This window comes from Portunus trituberculatus, chromosome 41 (genome assembly GCF_017591435.1).
Source record: "Portunus trituberculatus isolate SZX2019 chromosome 41, ASM1759143v1, whole genome shotgun sequence".
NCBI classification, from domain to species: domain Eukaryota; kingdom Metazoa; phylum Arthropoda; class Malacostraca; order Decapoda; family Portunidae; genus Portunus; species Portunus trituberculatus.
In genome coordinates this window covers 13,921,386-13,941,385 of record NC_059295.1, presented here as the reverse complement: position 1 = coordinate 13,941,385, position 20,000 = coordinate 13,921,386, and the positions used below count along the sequence as shown (strand labels likewise).

At 39.5% G+C, this 20,000-nt stretch overlaps 1 protein-coding gene across 5 annotated transcripts in view; it reads right to left on the bottom strand.

Annotated features, from left to right (window-relative positions):
• The window catches only part of LOC123516530 (glucose-6-phosphatase catalytic subunit 1-like), a 43,751-nt gene that overhangs the window by 21,719 nt on the left and 2,032 nt on the right, over positions 1–20,000 (bottom strand). For 2 of the 5 annotated variants that reach the window (XM_045275954.1, XM_045275959.1), the window contains exons 2-3: positions 5,863–5,930; positions 180–344 (exon numbers count right to left, since the gene is read on the bottom strand). In XM_045275954.1, coding sequence (XP_045131889.1) covers positions 180–344; positions 5,863–5,930 — 233 coding nt within the window. Of the gene's footprint in view, positions 1–179; positions 345–5,790; positions 5,931–12,943; positions 13,018–14,067; positions 14,153–20,000 lie in introns of those variants that run through there. The other 3 variants (XM_045275956.1, XM_045275957.1, XM_045275958.1) reach the window with 3 other exon arrangements.

Genomic DNA, 20,000 nt, shown 5'->3' with positions numbered 1-20,000 from the left:
GTATAGTGCCCCTCTTATATAAAATGTGTAAGGTTAATAGTAGTAGTAGTAGTAGTAGTAGTAGTAGTAGTAGTAGTAGTAGGAGGAGGAGGAGGAGGACGACGAGGAGGAGGAATAGTGAAGGGTGATAAAAGGAGGAGAAATGAAGGATGAGGTCACGTTAGGATGTTGCACCTCACCATTTCAGGATCATGTTGGACCACTCGCAGAAGAGCAGCGTCCACATGAGCCTCACTCCCAGGCCGGCGTGCACGGACAGCAGCAGAGGGAAGTACAGGGTGAAGGCCAGGCCGGGGTCCCCCACCGCTGACACCTGCATGAAGAAGCGGCCTCGGTTCGGCACCCTGGGGAAGAAAAGTGAAGTGAGGTGATTAAAAAGGAAAAGAAAAAAAAACTATCGTGTAGGCTCGCATCAATTAACGTCATATTGCACCGAGTAATAGATAAAAAATACTAGTGAATGTTGAAATGAAAGGTAAAAGTAGTGAAAGTAAGATATAATTTAAATACAATGGAATGCAATATGGTTAAAACTACAAATTAAGTCATCCGGAATTTTAATGTACTAATTGGAGGTGAGGTTGTGGACAGGATAGCGTGTTTGTGTTAATAGTGCCATGGCAGTGGCAGTGGTGGTAGTGGTGGTAGGTGGTGATGGTTTGCAGGTCTGTTTCTGTCATTTCAACACTCTCGCGTTTAACATCACTCTTTAGAAGGAGTTTAATGTTGCATGGTGTAGTGTCTCAAGTGGTGGTTTACTGAGGCGGCCACACGTGCATGCAAGCCATCGGGATGTGATTCTTTCCGTTGCTGGGGTATTTTCTCTTCGAATCAGCGTATTTGAAGGTATGATGTAGTGCAACGCCGCAGGATTGTATGCTTGTACTAGCATTAAAGCACTGATTGGATGGTTAGTGAGGGTAAAGGAGGCAAAACGCTGGCCACTTTGGTTGCAAATTATAGACCGTTCTGGCCGATACCGCCGTGGCGAGCTGCAGGATCTCGCCACGTGTGAAAAATGAGAGTTTGGCATCAAGCTCTGCTAGTTGGATTGGTGTTCGAATAAGCTCCGTATCAAGTGATCAATATTTCATGAATGTTTTGATAAATTTTGAAATAAATCAGATATACTATAATATGTACGTATAGTATAGTAAATTCCTTTTATGTGTTTGTTGTTATGTGGCGTTCACATTGCGGAACCATCGCAAAGGTTGGCCTGACCAGTCTACCACCTCCTCGTGTAAACGCACCCAAAATTTTCAGCATCTTTACAACCACAGCACTTCCTTCATCTCCTGAATGACTTTGTCGTAATGGTGAGAGTTCTTGACTGTTGTTAGGAGGTCCAGGACAAGCTTCGTCTCGGAGCTTTGTTATATCTATCTCCCTGAGTAAACCCACTAACAAGACATCCTAGGCTGACGAAAGCATCTTGGTTATGTCGGTCGTCCTTGGCGGCTTACCACTGCTGGAATGAAGTTTTCAGTGTTGTCGCTTTGGTCAAACAGGAAAAGGAAGCACCTGACGACAGATGTTCCATTCCCCTAACATTAACCTATTCTGCAAGATTTTAACTATCATATACCACAGCCCAGCAAATAGCTACTCAACGTCACTTGGACCACGAAGGCCAGAATGTCCAACATAACCGTTCGGTCCACCATGGGGAGGAGAAAACACACTATTACAATTTCCTTCCATTAACATGAAAAAAAAAAAAATCTGAATACGAATTAGCAAAACAAGACTTCGTTAGCATTTAGGACGAGGCCAAAATATATCGCGAGCAATTTGAGAACGTAGTAATATAAGTGTAACAAATCAAGTAACCGCCTGGGGCTCATTGCGAGATGTCCCAACACAGGTGTGAGTGTGTGACGTGTACACCCTGACGGCGCAGGCCACGCGTGGGACGTAATGCGGCTTGCCAACAAAAAAATAATGAGGCAAAAAATTAATTTTTGTTAATTACGACAGGTCAGTATTGTAGCATGTTGCTTTGTGTTGCATTTGTTTTTGTTGGTTTGTATGCTTGCCTGCTTGTTACTTCACTGTATGTGTGTGTGTGTGTGTGTGTGTGTGTGTGTGTGTGTGTGTGTGTGTGTGTGTGTGTGTGTGTGTGTGTGTGTGTGTGTGTGTGTGTGTGTGTGTGTGTGTGTGTGTGTGTGTGTGTGAATTAATACCTATGATTTCTAAGTATTATTTTCTTCTTTTTTCAGATCCGTAAGGATTCCTGTGACATCTACAATACCAAACGAAAACATCATAATTAATTTGATCATTTCATTATACTTCAGCGGCTTCACATGTAACTAATTGGTTTTGCTTATTAAGGTAAAGGTAAAAGCACATTAGGGAATTGTGCCCCGGTAATTTTCCCTAACAAGCTCAGTCTTTATGAGTTGTTTAATGTGCACGTATACATTTAGAGTATCGCTTGAACAAATATCAATATTTGTTGTTATGCTCACTCCGTCGTGCTGAATGAATTTGCATTTGAGAATATAATTCTAAAAATATCATCACACAGAAAAAAACATAGAAAACAAAATACAACGTTTTGTTAATTCGTTTATTACGAAGGTACAGATAGGTACACCCCTTTGTATGAAGTATGCGAACTTCAAAAGAATTGCTTTATCTATCATCTAAGTATCTATTATAGATTTACACACACACACACACACACACACACACACACACACACACACACACACACACACATATATATATATATATATATATATATATATATATATATATATATATATATATATATATATATATATATATATATATATATATATATATATATATATATATATATATATATATATATATATATATATATATATATATATATAGAGAGAGAGAGAGAGAGAGAGAGAGAGAGAGAGAGAGAGAGAGAGAGAGAGAGAGAGAGAGAGAGAGAGAGAGCTTGTGTGTGTGTGTGTGTGTGTGTGATTCACCAGTGTGGTGAGCATCACGTGGGACATGAGTGATCGTCAGCTGCACTTCAGCGCCCGGTGAGAACCCAAAGTTTGAGCACACACACATAGGTAACAGTCCCGCCCGTGGGTAAGGCAAAGACTGTACCCACACCGCGCACCCTTCCCTCTGCTCATGGGTCGCACTAACTCCTTGTTCCTTAGCGACGTGAGCCTGCTCTGTGACATCTCAGGACGTTAACCTCAGTGTATGTGTGTGTGTGTGTGTGTGTGTGTGTGTGTGTGTGTGTGTGTGTGTGTGTGTGTGTGTGTGTGTTTATTAATATTTATGTATATGTTTTTTTTTTCTTTTGTGTGTGTGTGCGTGTTCTTAGTTAAGCAACCATTCAATGTAAAAATGAGAAATACGGCAGAAAAAAGTAGGCTGCAGGTGTCGGGCGGTGAAGAGTGATGTGTTCCTGTTGTGTAGCGAAGACAAAAATCACGTGAATCGCAAATCATAAAGTAAAAAAGAAAAATCAATCAATCTCTCATCACCCCGAACTGACCACAACACCACGGAACATGAACACAACGCTGGGAAAATCAAACAACAAAAATCAACAATAACAGATCAATAACATCCCTTAGTATAATGAAGCAGGCGGCGGTAGCTGTTGTGCTAGCGGTAGTAGTAGTAGTAGTAGTAGTAGTAGTAGTAGTAGTAGTAGTAGTAGTAGTAGTAGTAGCAGTAGTAGTAGTAGTAGTAGTAGTAGTAGTAGTAGTTGTTGTTGTTGTTGTTGTTGTTGTTGTTGTTATTATTATTATTATTATTATTATTATTATTATTATTATTATTATTATTATTATTGGCTGTAGTAGTAGTAGTAATATGATGTTGTTGTTGTTGTTGGTTGTAATAGTAGTGGTGGTGGTCATAGAAGCAGTGGCAGTGGTGGTGGGGACGGGTAGTAACAGACTATGGCTGTGGTGGTGGTGGTAGCAGTAGTAGCAGTGGTGGTGGTGGTGGTGGTGGTGGTGGTGGTGGTGGTGGTGGTGGTGGTGGTGGTGGTGGTGGTGGTGGTGGTGGTGGCAGTGGTGGTGGTGGTGGTGGTGGTGGTGGTGGTGGTGGCAGTGGTGGTGGTGGTGGTGGTGGTGGTGGCAGCAGTGGTGTGGTGGTGGTGGTGGTGGTAGTGGTGGTTTTAGTTGCGGTAGTAGTAGTAGTAGTAGTAGTAGTAGTAGTAGTAGTAGTAGTAGTAGTAGTAGTAGTAGTAGTAGTAGTAGTAGTAGAAGTAGTAGTAGCAGAAGTAGTAGTTATGGTAGCAGTAGTGGTAGTAGCAGTAATAGTTGTAGTAGTAGTAATTGTAGTGGTGGTAGTGGTGGTGGTGGTGGCAGGTGACAGGAGAGGGAGTGGCGTGAGCAGCACAAAGTGTGGTGGCGCTGCTCGCTTTGATGAAAAATGTACAGCATTATTTTAGCCAACACATCGCTTCCTGGAAAAAATGTTGGGTGGTGGCGACGGTGGTGGGGGGAGGGGAGTTGTGGGGGGAGGTGTGCGATGGGGAGGAGGTGAGTTGTGGGGGTGGTGTGTGGTGGGGGGGGAGGAGGTGAGTGGTGGTGATAATAGCGGTTAAGTGAGCTTGTTTTAGTAATAATGACTTTTTGTGAATCCGTCAGTGTTTTTATTACTTTTGCTTTATTTAAGATTATATAATATGTATCTTTTGGCATCAGATCCTTGCTCTACTGTTGTGAATCTCTCTCTCTCTCTCTCTCTCTCTCTCTCTCTCTCTCTCTCTCTCTCTCTCTCTTCAGATCTTCGCTCCGCCTCCTTCCTTCTTTCCTACTCTTTCCTTTGATGCTTTCTCTCTCTCTCTCTCTCTCTCTCTCTCTCTCTCTCTCTCTCTCTCTCTCTCTCTCTCTCTCTCTCTCTTTTATCTCTTTCTGGCGTCTTTCCTTTTGTGCAGAAGTTTACATCCTTCTTTTATTCTCCTTCGCATACTTTTATCTGTTTATTTTAGTTCCCTATCTGTTTTCCTTTTCTGGTTATCAATTCTTCTGCATCTGTGGTTATCTTGTTTGCTCAGCCACCCTTGGTATATTTGTTTGGTGTGTGTGTGTGTGTGTGTGTGTGTGTGTGTGTGTGTGTGTGTGTGTGTCAGGGAGGGTACAGAGTCGAGTGTCAGTAAGGAATGTTTAGAACCACGTATACTATTATTATGGTATGCAAATTCTTCTCTGTTGTCTTTATTATTGTACCGGTTTCCATTTTCTGTCGTAATCATATTCTGTATTTGATTTTGTTCTGCCTTCCAAATATTTTCCCATTTCTTCTTTTATGATTTTATGATATATTGATCATTTTCTGTTGTGATCATTATCACACTACATATCTTAATTTTTGTATTATACCAATGACCGCCGGCAACAGATGACTTCAGTGCCAGAGCGCCCTCACCACACACAGCCACCCATTCAGAATGTCCATCCCCAAACCTGACAGGAGCCAGTCACACCACAGTCACTGATTGGTGTCACTGATTGTGGTATGAAGTGTTACTGACCGGGTCAGTGATGCAGTGTGGGAAGGATCACTGACAGGGCTCATGCAATCACACCACAGCCACTGTGGCGATCAGGGCCAGTGAATCTCATCCCAGTGAATAGGAAACACCAGCTCATTTGTGCAATTCACTTTGTCCCTGCCCACTGAAAGTGTCTGACCTGAGGTTTACATGTATGACTTCAGTACAGTACACACATATTCAACGGTCCGGTTTCTGTTGTTCTTACTGTCTACAAAAACTACACTAGCAATGATCAACAAAAACATCATTAAAGCCAAGCACCAACAACAAACCCAACAACACCCGAATGAAGGGGTTCCTGCAGGGCAGCGTGCTGCACCTCACAGTCTACAGTCTACACTCACAGTCTCTGGAAGCTGGAGATGAACTCGGCCCCCCAGTAGTGGTAGGTGTCCATCAGCGACGCCGCCATCTGATGGGAGGGAAGAGAGGAAGGGAAAGGTTGGTCAGTATACTTTCTCTGGTCAATAAATACGTAATAGGATATATTGTACTACACACACACACACACACACATGCAGAGAGAGAGAGAGAGAACCAGAGTCTCCAAGCACGGGTTCGAATCCTGTCCACGGTCTGAGTGTAGGTTGGGCTTCCTTACTCGGGGCAACGATTTCCTAGCGGGTGGGCTTTGAGATAGGAGGTACACCAAAAAGTACCCCTTTAGCCCATAAATTCCCGTGAAAAGCCCCATGGTATAAATAAAAAGAATAAAAAAAAAAAGAGAGAGAGAGATCGTTACTTACCAGACGCAGCAGGACAGAAAGATATATGAATATTTTTCCAAATGGAACAGTAGATCAGTGGAGTGCCTCAGGTGAGATAGCGTGCGCAGTGAATATAGATACATAAACATAAATCTAAAGAAAATTGTAATGATTTTGTGAAAAGATAAAGAGATGAATGAACGAGACAGAATGAATTTGGCTACATCCTGTAAAAAAATATAATTGTTGCGTAACTACACACACACACACACACACACACACACACACACACACACACACACACACACACACACACACACACACACAAGAAACGTAAGAAGAGATAAGGAGATGATGATACAGAGACAACATTTTCCTTTACAAGTTGCACAACAGATTAGTGGATTGCATTATCAGAGGAACGTGGAGTGATAAGCAGAAAGCAAAACAAAACATACTCATCAATATATTTATCTTTGGGAAAATAATAACTCAGTACACTTAACCCCTTCAGTACCATGACGCGTTTTCATATTTGTTCTGAATAAGTAATATATTCTCATTAACGGTCGTATTTTTTTTTTTTTTTTTTTTTTAAATAATGAAAACTGGCTATTAATCTTCTGACCTCCATAGACCCTTCCTAAATGTAAATAAAACGGTTTAATCGTAGCCTACACAAATCTCAAGGTAGAAATGCGTCCCAGTATTGACGAGGTTAAAAGATGAGACCTAACCAGCCCAACCTCTAACCAATTCTAGTAACAAATAGATGAAAATGGTAGATACAAACAAACCAATAAGGAAACGATGAATGACAAGCTCAGAACATAAATAATATACAATGAATACTTTTTCTTCTTTTACTACTGCGCCACTTGACCTGCAGCTAATCATCCCTACACTTTCCGCCACTCATTCAACCACTAGACTCGTTTCCTGCGCACCCTGTAGCATCCAATAGAGGTCACCTTGAAAGCAACACTCGCCACTGAACAACACGTGTGCTCGTGGTATAACTCCTGACAGCAGCCTTACGTATAGAGACCAGCAGGGCTTAACACGTGAACAGAACATATAAACACTCAAGATAACCTACTTTACACACGCAATCTCTCTTTCCCTCCCCCACCCCTCTCTCTCTCTCTCTCTCTCTCTCTCTCTCTCTCTCCATAGTCATATTCGTTTTCTTCTGTAGTTCGTTTTCTCTTCCCACACACAGAGAGAGAGAGAGAGAGAGAGAGAGAGAGAGAGATGATGGCTCTTGAATGTTATGGTAAATATTATGAAGCCAATTTGACTCCCCACTTCACACTGAACACGAGAAGGATGATGATTATAAAGAAACTAGAAAAATAGAATGTGATTATGCTTTGATCTCTCTCTCTCTCTCTCTCTCTCTCTCTCTCTCTCTCTCTCTCTCTCTCGCTAATTACTAGGGCGAAAGTTTTAACGTGATTACAAGTTTGGGCTTTATATAATACTACGCTATTCTTCCGCGGTGATGACGTGAGAACGGAGAAGGAAGAGAAGAATTTTAAGAGAGGAGACGGAAGAAGCGAGGAAGAAAAGATAAATAAATATATAAAAAGGAGAAAAAAATGACTGTGAAAATATTATACAAGCACACTAGAACACAACAGTGGAAAATAATAAATGAATAATGATGTGAAGAGTGACGCGCAGGAAAGGGAAGGAAGAAAAAGAAGAAAAAAAAAACTTGAGAGGAGACTGAAAAGGCGAGGGAAAAAAAAAGACAAAAAAAAAAAAATGGACAGTAATTGAAGGTGAAAATACAGGCAACTAAAACCCAAGAATGAAAATAATAAACAAACAAATAAATAAAAAATAAGAAATAAAAGCAGAAAGGTAGAGCAAACTGGAGAGAAATAGAGGATGTAAATATTGAAAGGAGAGATGAAATGTTTTAGGAAATTAAAGGACAAAGTTGAAAAAAGAAAGAATAAGTAAATGAGTAAGAATAAGGAGAAAGATAAGAAGGAAGGAAGGAAAAGAAAAGATACACATATTTTTTGAGTCACTGATAAGAACAAGGATTAAGAGAAGTGGCGAAGAATAACACCTAAACAGAATGAATGGAATAAAGTCAGTTGTGTAAGAAATGAAAGCAAGACAATACAAGAAAAAATGGAGTGAAGAAAAGCCTCTCTCTCTCTCTCTCTCTCTCTCTCTCTCTCTGGCACCATTAAAGTATAGAAAACAATAGGTCATGAATGAATAAAAGGCTGTCAAAATACGAAACAAGCAAGACAAGAAGTTAAGAGAAGTGTAGGATTTCTGGATCTGAGCTTGATATTCTGAAACGTTTCACTGTCTTTATCTGCACAATTTTCAACAGGCTCTGGTGGAGATGAAAGCACTGTTACACATGAGCATTTTCTGTCAGCACAGCATGTTTTGTCAGCATAGATTTCCCTAACCGCCTACACAAATACTTGCACGGGACAGCTTATACCATCAGCAACTTTGTGTTTACAATGATCTTTTTTGTTGTTTTGGTCGTGATAAAGATAAACTGGTAAACGATACACGCTCCGTAAATGTAAATAACTCTTTATAACAAAACTAATAAAAGAAAAATAAATAGATTCATTTAAATTAGCCCTCTTCTCGTCCTCAGCATTATCCACATAGATTATTTCACTGTTTCAGTACATGAATACGTCACAATAACTTGTAACCATGCTTGTCACTGATCAAAATACTTATGAATGATGATTAACCGACATATCTACACTGATATCATTAAATACCCTCCCAAAAGCCTCAAGTGTATCATAAAAAATGCATTCACAATCAGCATTCATGATGTCAGCGTCAGCAGTGAGGATGAAGCCTGAGCACGCTGAGATGACGAGAACAATTTCTGTCACCGATTTAATTGCTGACGGAACGTGATATCCTGACGGAAGACGCGACCTTTTACTGGGAATTTCGAGTGTGCATCCATGATTGTGGTGGTAGCTGAGCAGGCTATGGTGAAGATTACTGGAACTTCCAAAAGTGATTAAATTCTAAGAATCTACTAATAGTCCTGCAGGCTCAAGTGAAAGCTATTGGGCATCTTTCAAGTAATCATGTGCTAAATAACAGTTTGATAATACCATAATGAAAGTTATCAGGATTTTCAGGAGTGTTTTATGATGCTAATGAATGATTGATATAGATTTTACACCATCGATGAAAAAGAATGAAATAAAATAGATAATAATAATAAAAAAAATTAAAGTTATAATAATAATAATAATAATAATAAATAGTAATAATAATAATAATAATAATAATAATAATAATAATAATAATAATAATAATAATAATAATAATAATAATAATAATAATAATAATAATAATAATAATAATAATAATAATAATAATAATAATAATAATAGTAATAATAATAGTAATAATAATAATAATAATAATAATAATAATAATAATAATAATAATAATAATAACAATAATAAAATAATAATAATAATAATAATAATAAAAGAAGAAGAAGAAGAAGAAGAAGAAGAAGAAGAAGAAGCAGAAGAAGAAGAAGAAAAAGAAGAAAAAAAAGAAGAAAAGAAGAAGAAAAAAAAAAAAAGAAGATAATGATGATGACGATGATGATGATGAAGAAGAACAACAACAACAACAACAACAACGACAACAACAACAAGAATCACGGAAACCCAAGTAATCACCAGAATGGCTCTTACAAACACCTTTGCAGAGACTCAAACATTGCAGAAATAAAGACACCAGGATGAGGCTCGCCAGCAGAACAAGTGTGCCGGCAAGCCAGGCCAAGGCGTGGCTGTCCTGGGCGCCTCAAGACTAGACAGGTGCGATAAAATTGTTCCACGCGTATTCACACAGTTTCCAGATGTTCTTATATGTGGCTCATCTGCTTTAGTGAGACTCCAATAACGGGAGAGGAGGAGGAGGAGGAGGAGGAGGAGGAGGAGGAGGAGGAGGAGAAGGAGGAGTAAGAGAGGAAGGAGGAGAAGCAAATCCACAGGCAGGAGTAAAAGGAGGAGAGAGGAGGAGGAGGAGGAGGAGGAGAGGAGGAGGAGGAGGAGGAGGAGGAGGAGGAGGAGGAGGAGGAGGAGGAGGAGGAGGAGGAGGAGGAGGAGGAGGAGGAGGAGGAGGAGGAGGAGGAGGACGAGGAGGAGGAGCAAACCCACAGGCAGGAGCAAAAGAAAGAAGGGAGATAGGAGGAGGAGGAGGAGGAGGAGGAGGAGGAGAAGGAAAACTAATACTCCAAATACAGAAAGGATCAAAATTTAATAAAGGAAACACGAGCCCAAATCGCTATTGAATTATTCCACTCTCTGGATTCTTAAAAGCACAAACGTAAATGTTCTCCAATTAGTTTTTCTATTGTTTATTTTTCTTTATCATGCACAGATATTGGCTCACTACATACATGGGAAGGCCCTCTCTCTCTCTCTCTCTCTCTCTCTCTCTCTCTCTCTCTCTCTCTCTCTCTCTCTCTCTCTCGACGTAATAATGAATCAACTATTTTTTTTCTCTCCACAAGTAGACGATAATTCATAAACAAAGACACCCTGTGCACCTTCTCTCTCTCTCTCTCTCTCTCTCTCTCTCTCTCTCTCTCTCTCTCTCTCTCTCTCTCTCTCTCTCCTAAAAGTAAACGTCTACCAGGCCACCACACAAAGACTGTTTTTCCCCCGAGGCCGCCACATGCATCCTCCTCATTCCCTCCCCCCCCCTCTCCCTCTCAAGTCCACCCCTTCTCATGCCCCTGCACACTCCTCGTCTCCACGGAAAGGTGTTTTTTTTACGCTCACTTCCTAAAGAGGCAAAGTGAAAGGCAGAAATGAAAATTAAAGGATGAATGAAAAAAAAGAGAAGAAGGAAAGCTAAAAAGAGAAAGAAAATCCCCCAGGGTGACATTAATGGCGAGGGAAAAAATGTGAGTTTAAGAATTGTTTGTTTATTTCGTGTACCGTGTGTTGAGTCTATCTTCGACCTCTTGAGTACCATGAGGGGTTTATATACTCATTTTGCTTACTATTTGGAGACTTTATACAGCTTCAGTTATGTGTGGGGATTAAAATTGTGAAGACTCTGGCTATTAATCTTCTGACCTCCATAAACACTTCCTAATGTCAATAAAATGGCCTAATCGTACACAAATCTCAAGGTAAAAGTGTTGTGTTCCAGTATCGAAGGGATTATTTTCTATGTCTCATCTGTCTGTGTGTTTGTTGAAGCTGTCTATATCTGATTCCTGCCTGATTATCTAGCTGTTTGTCCGCTTGTATGCCTATCTGCTTTGTTATTTACTTATTATTCTCTCTGTGTATTTCTTTATCTATCAATCTGTCTGTCTATCTGTATGTCTGTTTGTCTATTCATCTGTCTCTCTGTCTCAGTATATCTATCTACGTACATATTTATTTATCTATTTATCTATCTAACCGTCTGTCTGTCTGTTTATCTGTTTATTTATGTAACTAACTATTTATTTACCGGGTTTCTCTCTCTCTCTCTCTCTCTCTCTCTCTCTCTCTCTCTCTCTCTCTCTCTCTCTCTCTCTCTCTCTCTCTCTCTCTCTCATATCGTACAAAAATGGCAAAAACAGAGCATTAATTGTGGTTGTGGCGGAAGAGGTTTTGTAATTATTTTTGGCGTTGGTGGTGGTGATAGTGATCGTTGTGGTTATCATATTACAATTTAAACATCTCATGAGGTCGGTAATGTTGTCTTAGTGAGTTACATATACTGGGTTGCTAAGGTGTCGAGAAAAACGCAGAATGAGTTTTGCGTTAGTTTTCACCTTTTTTTTTTTTTAAGGAGCCAGTAGTTTATGATTAGGAGCATTGTTGGTATCACGCTTAACCCTTTCAGTACTGGGACGCATTTTTTACCGTGATTTTGGGTACGATTAAATTATTGTAATTATATTGTGAAAGGTCTGTGGAGGTCAGAAGATTAACGGCCAGAATCTTCACTATTTTAATCCCCACATAAGTTCCTGAAGCTGAATAAAATAACTGAATAGTAAGCAGAATGAATATGGAGACTCGTCATAGAACTTAAGGGGTTAGTTAATGTTCCGCCAGCGAAAACTCTTACTTCTCTACATAAAGAAAATACAGATATAACGATATAATGCAGGTTTACAGCACAGCATTTGCTATTGTCCAAGCAGATAGTAGATAGCGTCGCAGTCTTGCGTTCGGTCATCCCATTATCAAGCCAACAACGCCCGTCTGTTTCCCTGTAACGCTAATGTAGTAGTAATTCACTTGTGTTCCTCTCACCACAGACGATCTTATTTAGTATAAGTAAAAATATAAACACCAAGATATTGACGGTGTCAGTGAGTCCTTCAAAATAACGTTTTGAACTCCACCGCAACAATTTTATTCAATAAAATGAGCCATGGCCGGCACGAGTTTGAAACTAAAGTAGAAAACTAACATTGTAACCCGCTAAGAGTTTTCTCCACAAAATCTTCACATCAAACTAGGAACAGAAGAATTATGAAATGAAGATGAATGTATAATGTATCAAGAAAAAATAAGCAATGTAAATATGAGCACAAAACAGCGGCGCCATTCCTGCTTCGTTACCTTGAAGCAAGCACGCTGCCCTTGCTTCATGTACTGCCCACGTGGCCTGACCAGGGGTGATGTAATCTGCGCTTAAGTACTAGAGATAAACATCGTGCGTCACGTACCCTAGTCCATAGCTCCAACTGTACAACACAAGTAGCAGCGCAGCTGATGGGAACCGTCCTTCACCAGCCACTGATAAGACTTGATACATGAAAAAAATATATGTATTGTGTAGCTACACAAAAATAATGTCACCGTTTTTTTTTTTTTTTTTTCTTTCAGGTAAAGGGTATTATGCAAAGCCCATATGTCGGTCACAAAATACAAGACAAGGCGGAGTACATATAGTCGAGCACGCCTTGATCTCACGGCCACTTGTACCGAGCGAGTGAGGCAATAGCTTACTGTGGCGGCAAGACCTTCAGCCAGGTGAGCCCTTGCTTACCTCAAAGAGTTCATTTCACTGGGTCACAAGGCCGCGGCACAGCGAGACGGCGCGGCCTACATTACCATTACCTGGGTTAATACTCTACGCCTTTACGTATCTTTTATCTGTGGTGACTTGTTATGTGGTTGATGCAGACAAAATATTAAATACACCAATTCAATAGTTTTTTTTTCAGATTAGTAAAAGAAAAATAGTAAGAAAAAGAAAAGGCATGGGACAGTGTGTGGCTCAACGTATACTTAAGTGTAGAGTATCTAGATTGAATTAAAGTCTTTAGAAAAAAATGACCGCACCAACTCCTTATTCCAAATTAAGCGGCCTCCCTTCACTATTCCAGCCGCAGTGAGCAGAGAAGGAACAATGACTAAACGAATAAGGAATGGGACGCTGTTAGATTAAAAGAAGGCACACATATAGTGCATTGCTGTGCGATGATGTTTATGCAACTCTCCAAGATTGCCATGTTAAAAATCTAAGATAATTTTCACCGTCCATTGTCACTTCACTTTTTATAGTGACAGGACATTCAAGGGTGATCAAAATCCACTCGAGCTGTAGTGAACATCTTGCCTTGATTGGTTAAGATGTCGGAGTTACGATCCATGGAATACTTCTCACAGCGGAGTTATTTCTCCTTCAGATCAATTTCTCGGTGTTTCAGTGATGCGTCTAAGAGGAGCATAACACCTCTGCAAAACCAACTCGCCCAGACCAGGATAGGAAAAACTGTACCACACCATCACATTCTCTGTACAGTTAATACATTTCATGGTGTGTTTGGCCACATGAATCACTTGCCTGGGTTGGTTCCCTGTCACCCTGAGACACTGATATCGGCTCACTTCACCCTCCCAACTGTTTTTCCTTTGCGTGCAGCAGCGAGGAGAGCTGTTTGCTTACTGCTCTTCATGAAGGCAACTCAAGGTCGCTCAGCAAAAATATCTGAGCGTTCCTTAATGATATGTTACTATGATCACTGATGATGAGCTGCGTTGTATCGCAAGGAGGTTCGCGGGACTTCTTTAGGCATCGCTCAAGTGTCCTCTGACCCTCTCGTGTCTCCATGGTGACACGATTACCTCTCCATCCTACCTTTGCGAGATGTACATACGTTTTGTGCAGAGAGAAGTCACGTTCCCGTGACATGTCCTGGTAATCGGACGCGCCACTTAAAGCAGTAAGGTTCCAAGCGAAATTTCTAAAATTGGGTCACTACGCACTGACTAATGACAGCGAGGCGTTGGCAGATAATTACGAAGGCACTAAGACACTGGTGTCGTGATATGAATAAGTGATATATTCTCATTAACGGTCGTATTTTTTTTAATTGATGAGAAAAAAAAACTGCTAAGACCCTGAGGAAATAAAACGGCTTGAAAAAACTTCGATGCTTTCATCTGAACCCACATATCTTTTGACGCATGTAGTACTCATGACTTAACATACGTCAAGACAACTCTCAAGAATTGTCGCACACGAACACAGTGAATGAGGCTATCTTCCTTATGCCAACGAACCCAAAAGAGAAAAAAAAAATCTGAAAATTTATCGAGTTATCGCACCTAACAACAAGGTCTTATGGGGACGAATAGTTTTATATGAGAGAGAGAGAGAGAGAGAGAGAGAGAGAGAGAGAGAGAGAGAGAGAGAGAGAGAGAAACGGGGGAAGGGGGGGAGAGAAACGTTACCTTTCCCACAAAGAAATGACCATAAGCGAGGACTAAACTAGCAATGGCATAACTTTGGAGAGATAGGCGAAGAAAGTGGTGCCGCCCTGCCAGATATCAGAGTAGTGATGGTTGAGGTATCAGACACATGCTGGACGACGTGCAGTGACCAAAGGAACACTCAGGCTACACAGCTGCACTGATAAAAACCGGTACATTTGTAGTAGAATTATGTAACGTATCGGGACGAGATAGTACCTAATCACCGTAGCTACTACAATAACATTGCTATCTCTCCTTGATGCTAAGGAGGGAGAGAGAGAGAGAGAGAGAGAGAGAGAGAGAGAGAGAGAGAGAGAGTATGGGTCATACTGTCACGAAAGATCAACAAGTTCACCATGATATCTAGGAGTGAGTTTGCAAGCATGACATCACTTATGTCGCAAGGTTACTTAAGTGTATTATTTCGGCCTTTCATATTTTTTTTCTCCGAGATAACCATGAGTCACTAACAAGTCCTTGAGAGATGCTTCATGGGCTGACTATATTTAGATGCCACAATAACACATCAGCGGTATCATATATAAAGCTGAAACCTGAACACCTAACCATGTTGTGTGTTCTGTCTCTTAAACCTGAATCTGAGAGTACAATTTTGCGTTTACTGAAAGAGAACAAGTTTGCCAGTGTGTGATATGACATGAATGGCTAAACGCTCCGGGAATCAATTTAAGAGGTGTTTTTCTGCACTGAATTCACGTGGAAAGCATGCGATTGAAGTGTAGCAAAACAAAACACAGAAGACGTACGAGAGAGATTGCTGAGATTGGTGATTACTTTAGGATATGGAGTCGAAAGAAAATAGTAGTGCTCATAAAAGTAGCTAGAAAAATGTACGGTGTAAGCCTCGGTACCGATTCATTTCTGCTACAATAGATACTTGCAAAAAAAAGAAGAAAGGGTAAATCACTCAAATTTTCACTAGGACTGTTCTCAAAGGCCACAGATAAGTCAGTTTTCCATGTTTTTCTTCCTTCATCTCCTTTATATAACTATCGATGGTCTAAAACAGGGGTTCTCAGCCTGGGATTCACAAGAAGATTTCCAGGTGTACTTAGATGGCTGATCTAATAACATCCTCTGCAGTATACCATTGCATATTGAGTTGGTATCAGTCACTAAATTAACAATCTGTTCGATATTAGATTCCTGGGGGTTCGGGTAGATGATCTTACAACTCAGGGGATTCTTTACTGAAAAAAGTTGAGAACCCCTGATCCAAAACCACTGTTAAACTATCACAAGAATTACGAAAACATCCTTGAAAACTAAATCAACATCCAATGAAACCGGTTTGAACACTCGAGTAAGAATGAGAAAACGTTGAAGAATGCGGATCTTACATATGCTCCTGGTATCATGTAGGTAGGTAGGTAGATACACAGTATAGCGTGTTTGAGGATGCCCTGCGCTCACTACCTCCCTGCTCTTCTTCCTCTCATACTTATGTGAAGCAACGAGTCATAGCTTCTCAGACCACATTAGCATATTATCTCCGTGTGTGTGTGTGTGTGTGTGTGTGTGTGTGTTACTGAATTTTTTATTTTTTTTTATTTTGTATTAAGAATTATTATTTAATCCAGAGCTACCTGATAACATTCAAGGTCAGTTACCATCTATTTCTATGTTTGAATGTACTATAAATGTGATTTTTGCTTCCAGGTATATCATAACTTGATAACAAGATAATGATTAACAGATACGTTATACCTTGTTTGCTCATATATGTACATTTGTGGTAGATGTCTATCTATGTCTGTTAATTTATCTAGTTATCTAACTATCTATCTGTCTATATATCTATCTACGTCTCTCTCTCTCTCTCTCTCTCTCTCTCTCTCTCTCTCTCTCTCTCTCTCTCTCTCTGTGTGTGTGTGTGTGTGTGTGTGTGTGTGTGTGTGTGTGTGTGTGTACTAAGCTGAGTACCACATACAGTCGGGATGAAGGGAATCACTGCATTTACGTATTGATAAAAAAAAAAGAAAAAAAAGAATATATATATATATATATATATATATATATATATATATATATATATATATATATACACATATAAAGAAAGCTACACACCATGCCATTTTCACCGATCACTAAATCTTTACGGTACTTGAACATCTCCTTACGGTTCATGAACGGTGTATCCATTTTTTTTTTTTTTTTTTTTTATCATTATCTTTTGTATTAAGAGAAGCTTTTTACCTCTGAATAATGAGTGAAGCGACAACATGACTACCCGTTAATTAAGGCGAGAAGGGAAGCACCAGTCCTGGAGAGCCTTGGTGATGAGTGCACCTGAGTCTGGATTGAATGATGAGGTCATGCTTCTCCCTAAACGTGAGGAGGGAAGCGATGTGGAGTGAGTGAGAGTGAGTGCATGTGAGTGAGTGAATGGTTAAGTTAATGAGTGAATGAGTGGGTGAATGAGTGGGTGAGTGAGTGAGTGAGTGAGTGAGTGAGTAATAGCATGAGTGAGTGAGTGAATTATGAGAATGACATAAAATACCAGACATCATAATGGCCATATACTCGTAACACTAAGATGCTCCCATTCTTTGGACTTTAGTTAAGACTATTCTGAGAGGCAACAGAGATGATTGGTCGTCCTCTCACGATGCAGCATTCTAACTAAATTATCATTGAATCATACAACACCCTTGAAAGCACACACAACTTGCCTTAGTCTACTTAAAGTTGAGATAGGACGAAAGAACATTTGAAAACACCGCGCTTGAAGGAAGAAAATATACAGTGAAGTAGATAAAGCGATAGGATAACGTACAGAAAGGTACTTTAACGGTTAAATCAAATATAGGATATATATATATATATATATATATATATATATATATATATATATATATATATATATATATATATATATATATATATATATATATATATATAACAAGCAAGAATGTCCCTTTCAGCGATAGTGCAAGAGCATACCTTCGGGAGGCACATATATATATATATATATATATATATATATATATATATATATATATATATATATATATATATATATATATATATATATATATATATATATATATATATATATATATATATATATATATATATATATATATATATATATATATATATATATATATATATATGCTAGATGGAAGGAAGGACAAGATGATATCGTATAAGAAATAATATGGTGATTTATTAAATTTTAGTTGTCATGGAGGCATTGTGTCATGTGGAAAGAATCAACGAGATGTCGAATAATTACGATATATCAGCTTGGGACAAAAAGAAATTGAAAAATGACACATGTATAAAGAAAAAAATAGGAAGACAAATAAATAAAGAATTAGATCAATAAAGAAATATTAATTAAAGGCATGTAAGTGCGTGATGTACAAATGGCTCCCTATTTGGTGAAGCAGCCTTCCTGCCCTTACTTCTACCTACAGCAACATGTAACTCATAGGATTCTAATATATAAATCTCATGAATTATATTAAACCACACCTTTCTCAAACATACCTCATGCTGGCCTCCCCATCCCCACTCAGTTCTTCTTTCCACATTTCTCACACCCATCATCTCCATCTTACCCTCATCTGCCCAATACTCTCTCTCTCTCTCTCTCTCTCTCTCTCTCTCTCTCTCTCTCTCTCTCTCTCTCTCTCTCTCTCTCTCTCTCTCTCTCTCTCTCTCTCTCTCTCTATATATATATATATATATATATATATATATATATATATATATATATATATATATATATATATATATATATATATATATATATATATATATATATATATAATATTCAGGACTTTGTATACAACGTAACACACACACACACAAAGATCCGATTATTATTATCATTATTATTACTATTTTCATTATCATTATTGGTATTATTATTATTATTATTATTATTATTATTATTATTATTATTATTATTATTATTATTATTATTATTATTATTATCATTATCATTATTATTATTATTATTATCTATATTATTGTTATTATTATTATTATTATTAGTAGTAGTAGTGGTGGTAGTAGTGGTGGTGGTGGTGGTGGTGGTGGTGGTGGCAGTGGTGGCAGCAGCAGTGGCAGCAGGCGGCGGTGGCTGCGGCGGCGGCAGCAGTGGCAGTGGTGGTGGTGGTGGTGGTGGTGGTGGTGGTGGTGGTGGTGGTGGTGGTGGTGGTGGTGGTGGTGGTGGTGGTGGTGGTGGTGGTGGTGGTGGTGGTGGTGGTGGTGGTGGTGGTGGTGGTGGTGGTGGTGGTGGTGGCGGTGGTGGTGGTGGTAACAGTGGTGGGTGGTGGTGGTGGTGGTGGTGGTAGTGGTAGTGGTAGTGGTAGTGGTAGTGGTGGCAATGGTGGTGGTGGTACTAGTAACAGTAGTAGTAGCAGTAGTAGTAGTAGTAGTAGTAGTAGTAGATCACAAATATCCGTTATTATGTGCTTCGAGCCTTCTATAACTTAGTGGCTGGCAAGGCGACTACCAGACGACCGTAGGTGAATCACACACACACACACACATAGTACTAATGATGGAACTCCTGTTGCTGTTGCTGCTGCTACTGCTGCTGCTATAACTATTCATACTGTTGCTACTACTACTACTACTACTACTACTACTACTACTACTACTACTACTACTACTACCATCACCACCATCGCCACTTCTACTACACTCTCTCACAATTTCATTCCACATTTTTTCTCCTACTATAATTTATACATTCCCGGGAAATTTTCAGGAAACATTGAATGTTGAAGTAAAATATTGACGAGTTAACACGGGGAGAAAGGAGAGTGGGTGATGGTCTGGGTCTGCTGCTGATAAGATGGACGGTCTGAACGTAGATATAACTATTGCTTTACTTAATCTATCTATTTTTGAGGGTTAATTCTTACTTTACTCCACTCTCTGGGACAGGAAACAAAAGTGGGTGTAAGTAAACATTGACGCACTGACCTGGGAAAAAAGGCACCGGTGATGTGCCTCTGTGGCTCAATATTTACATACGAGTAC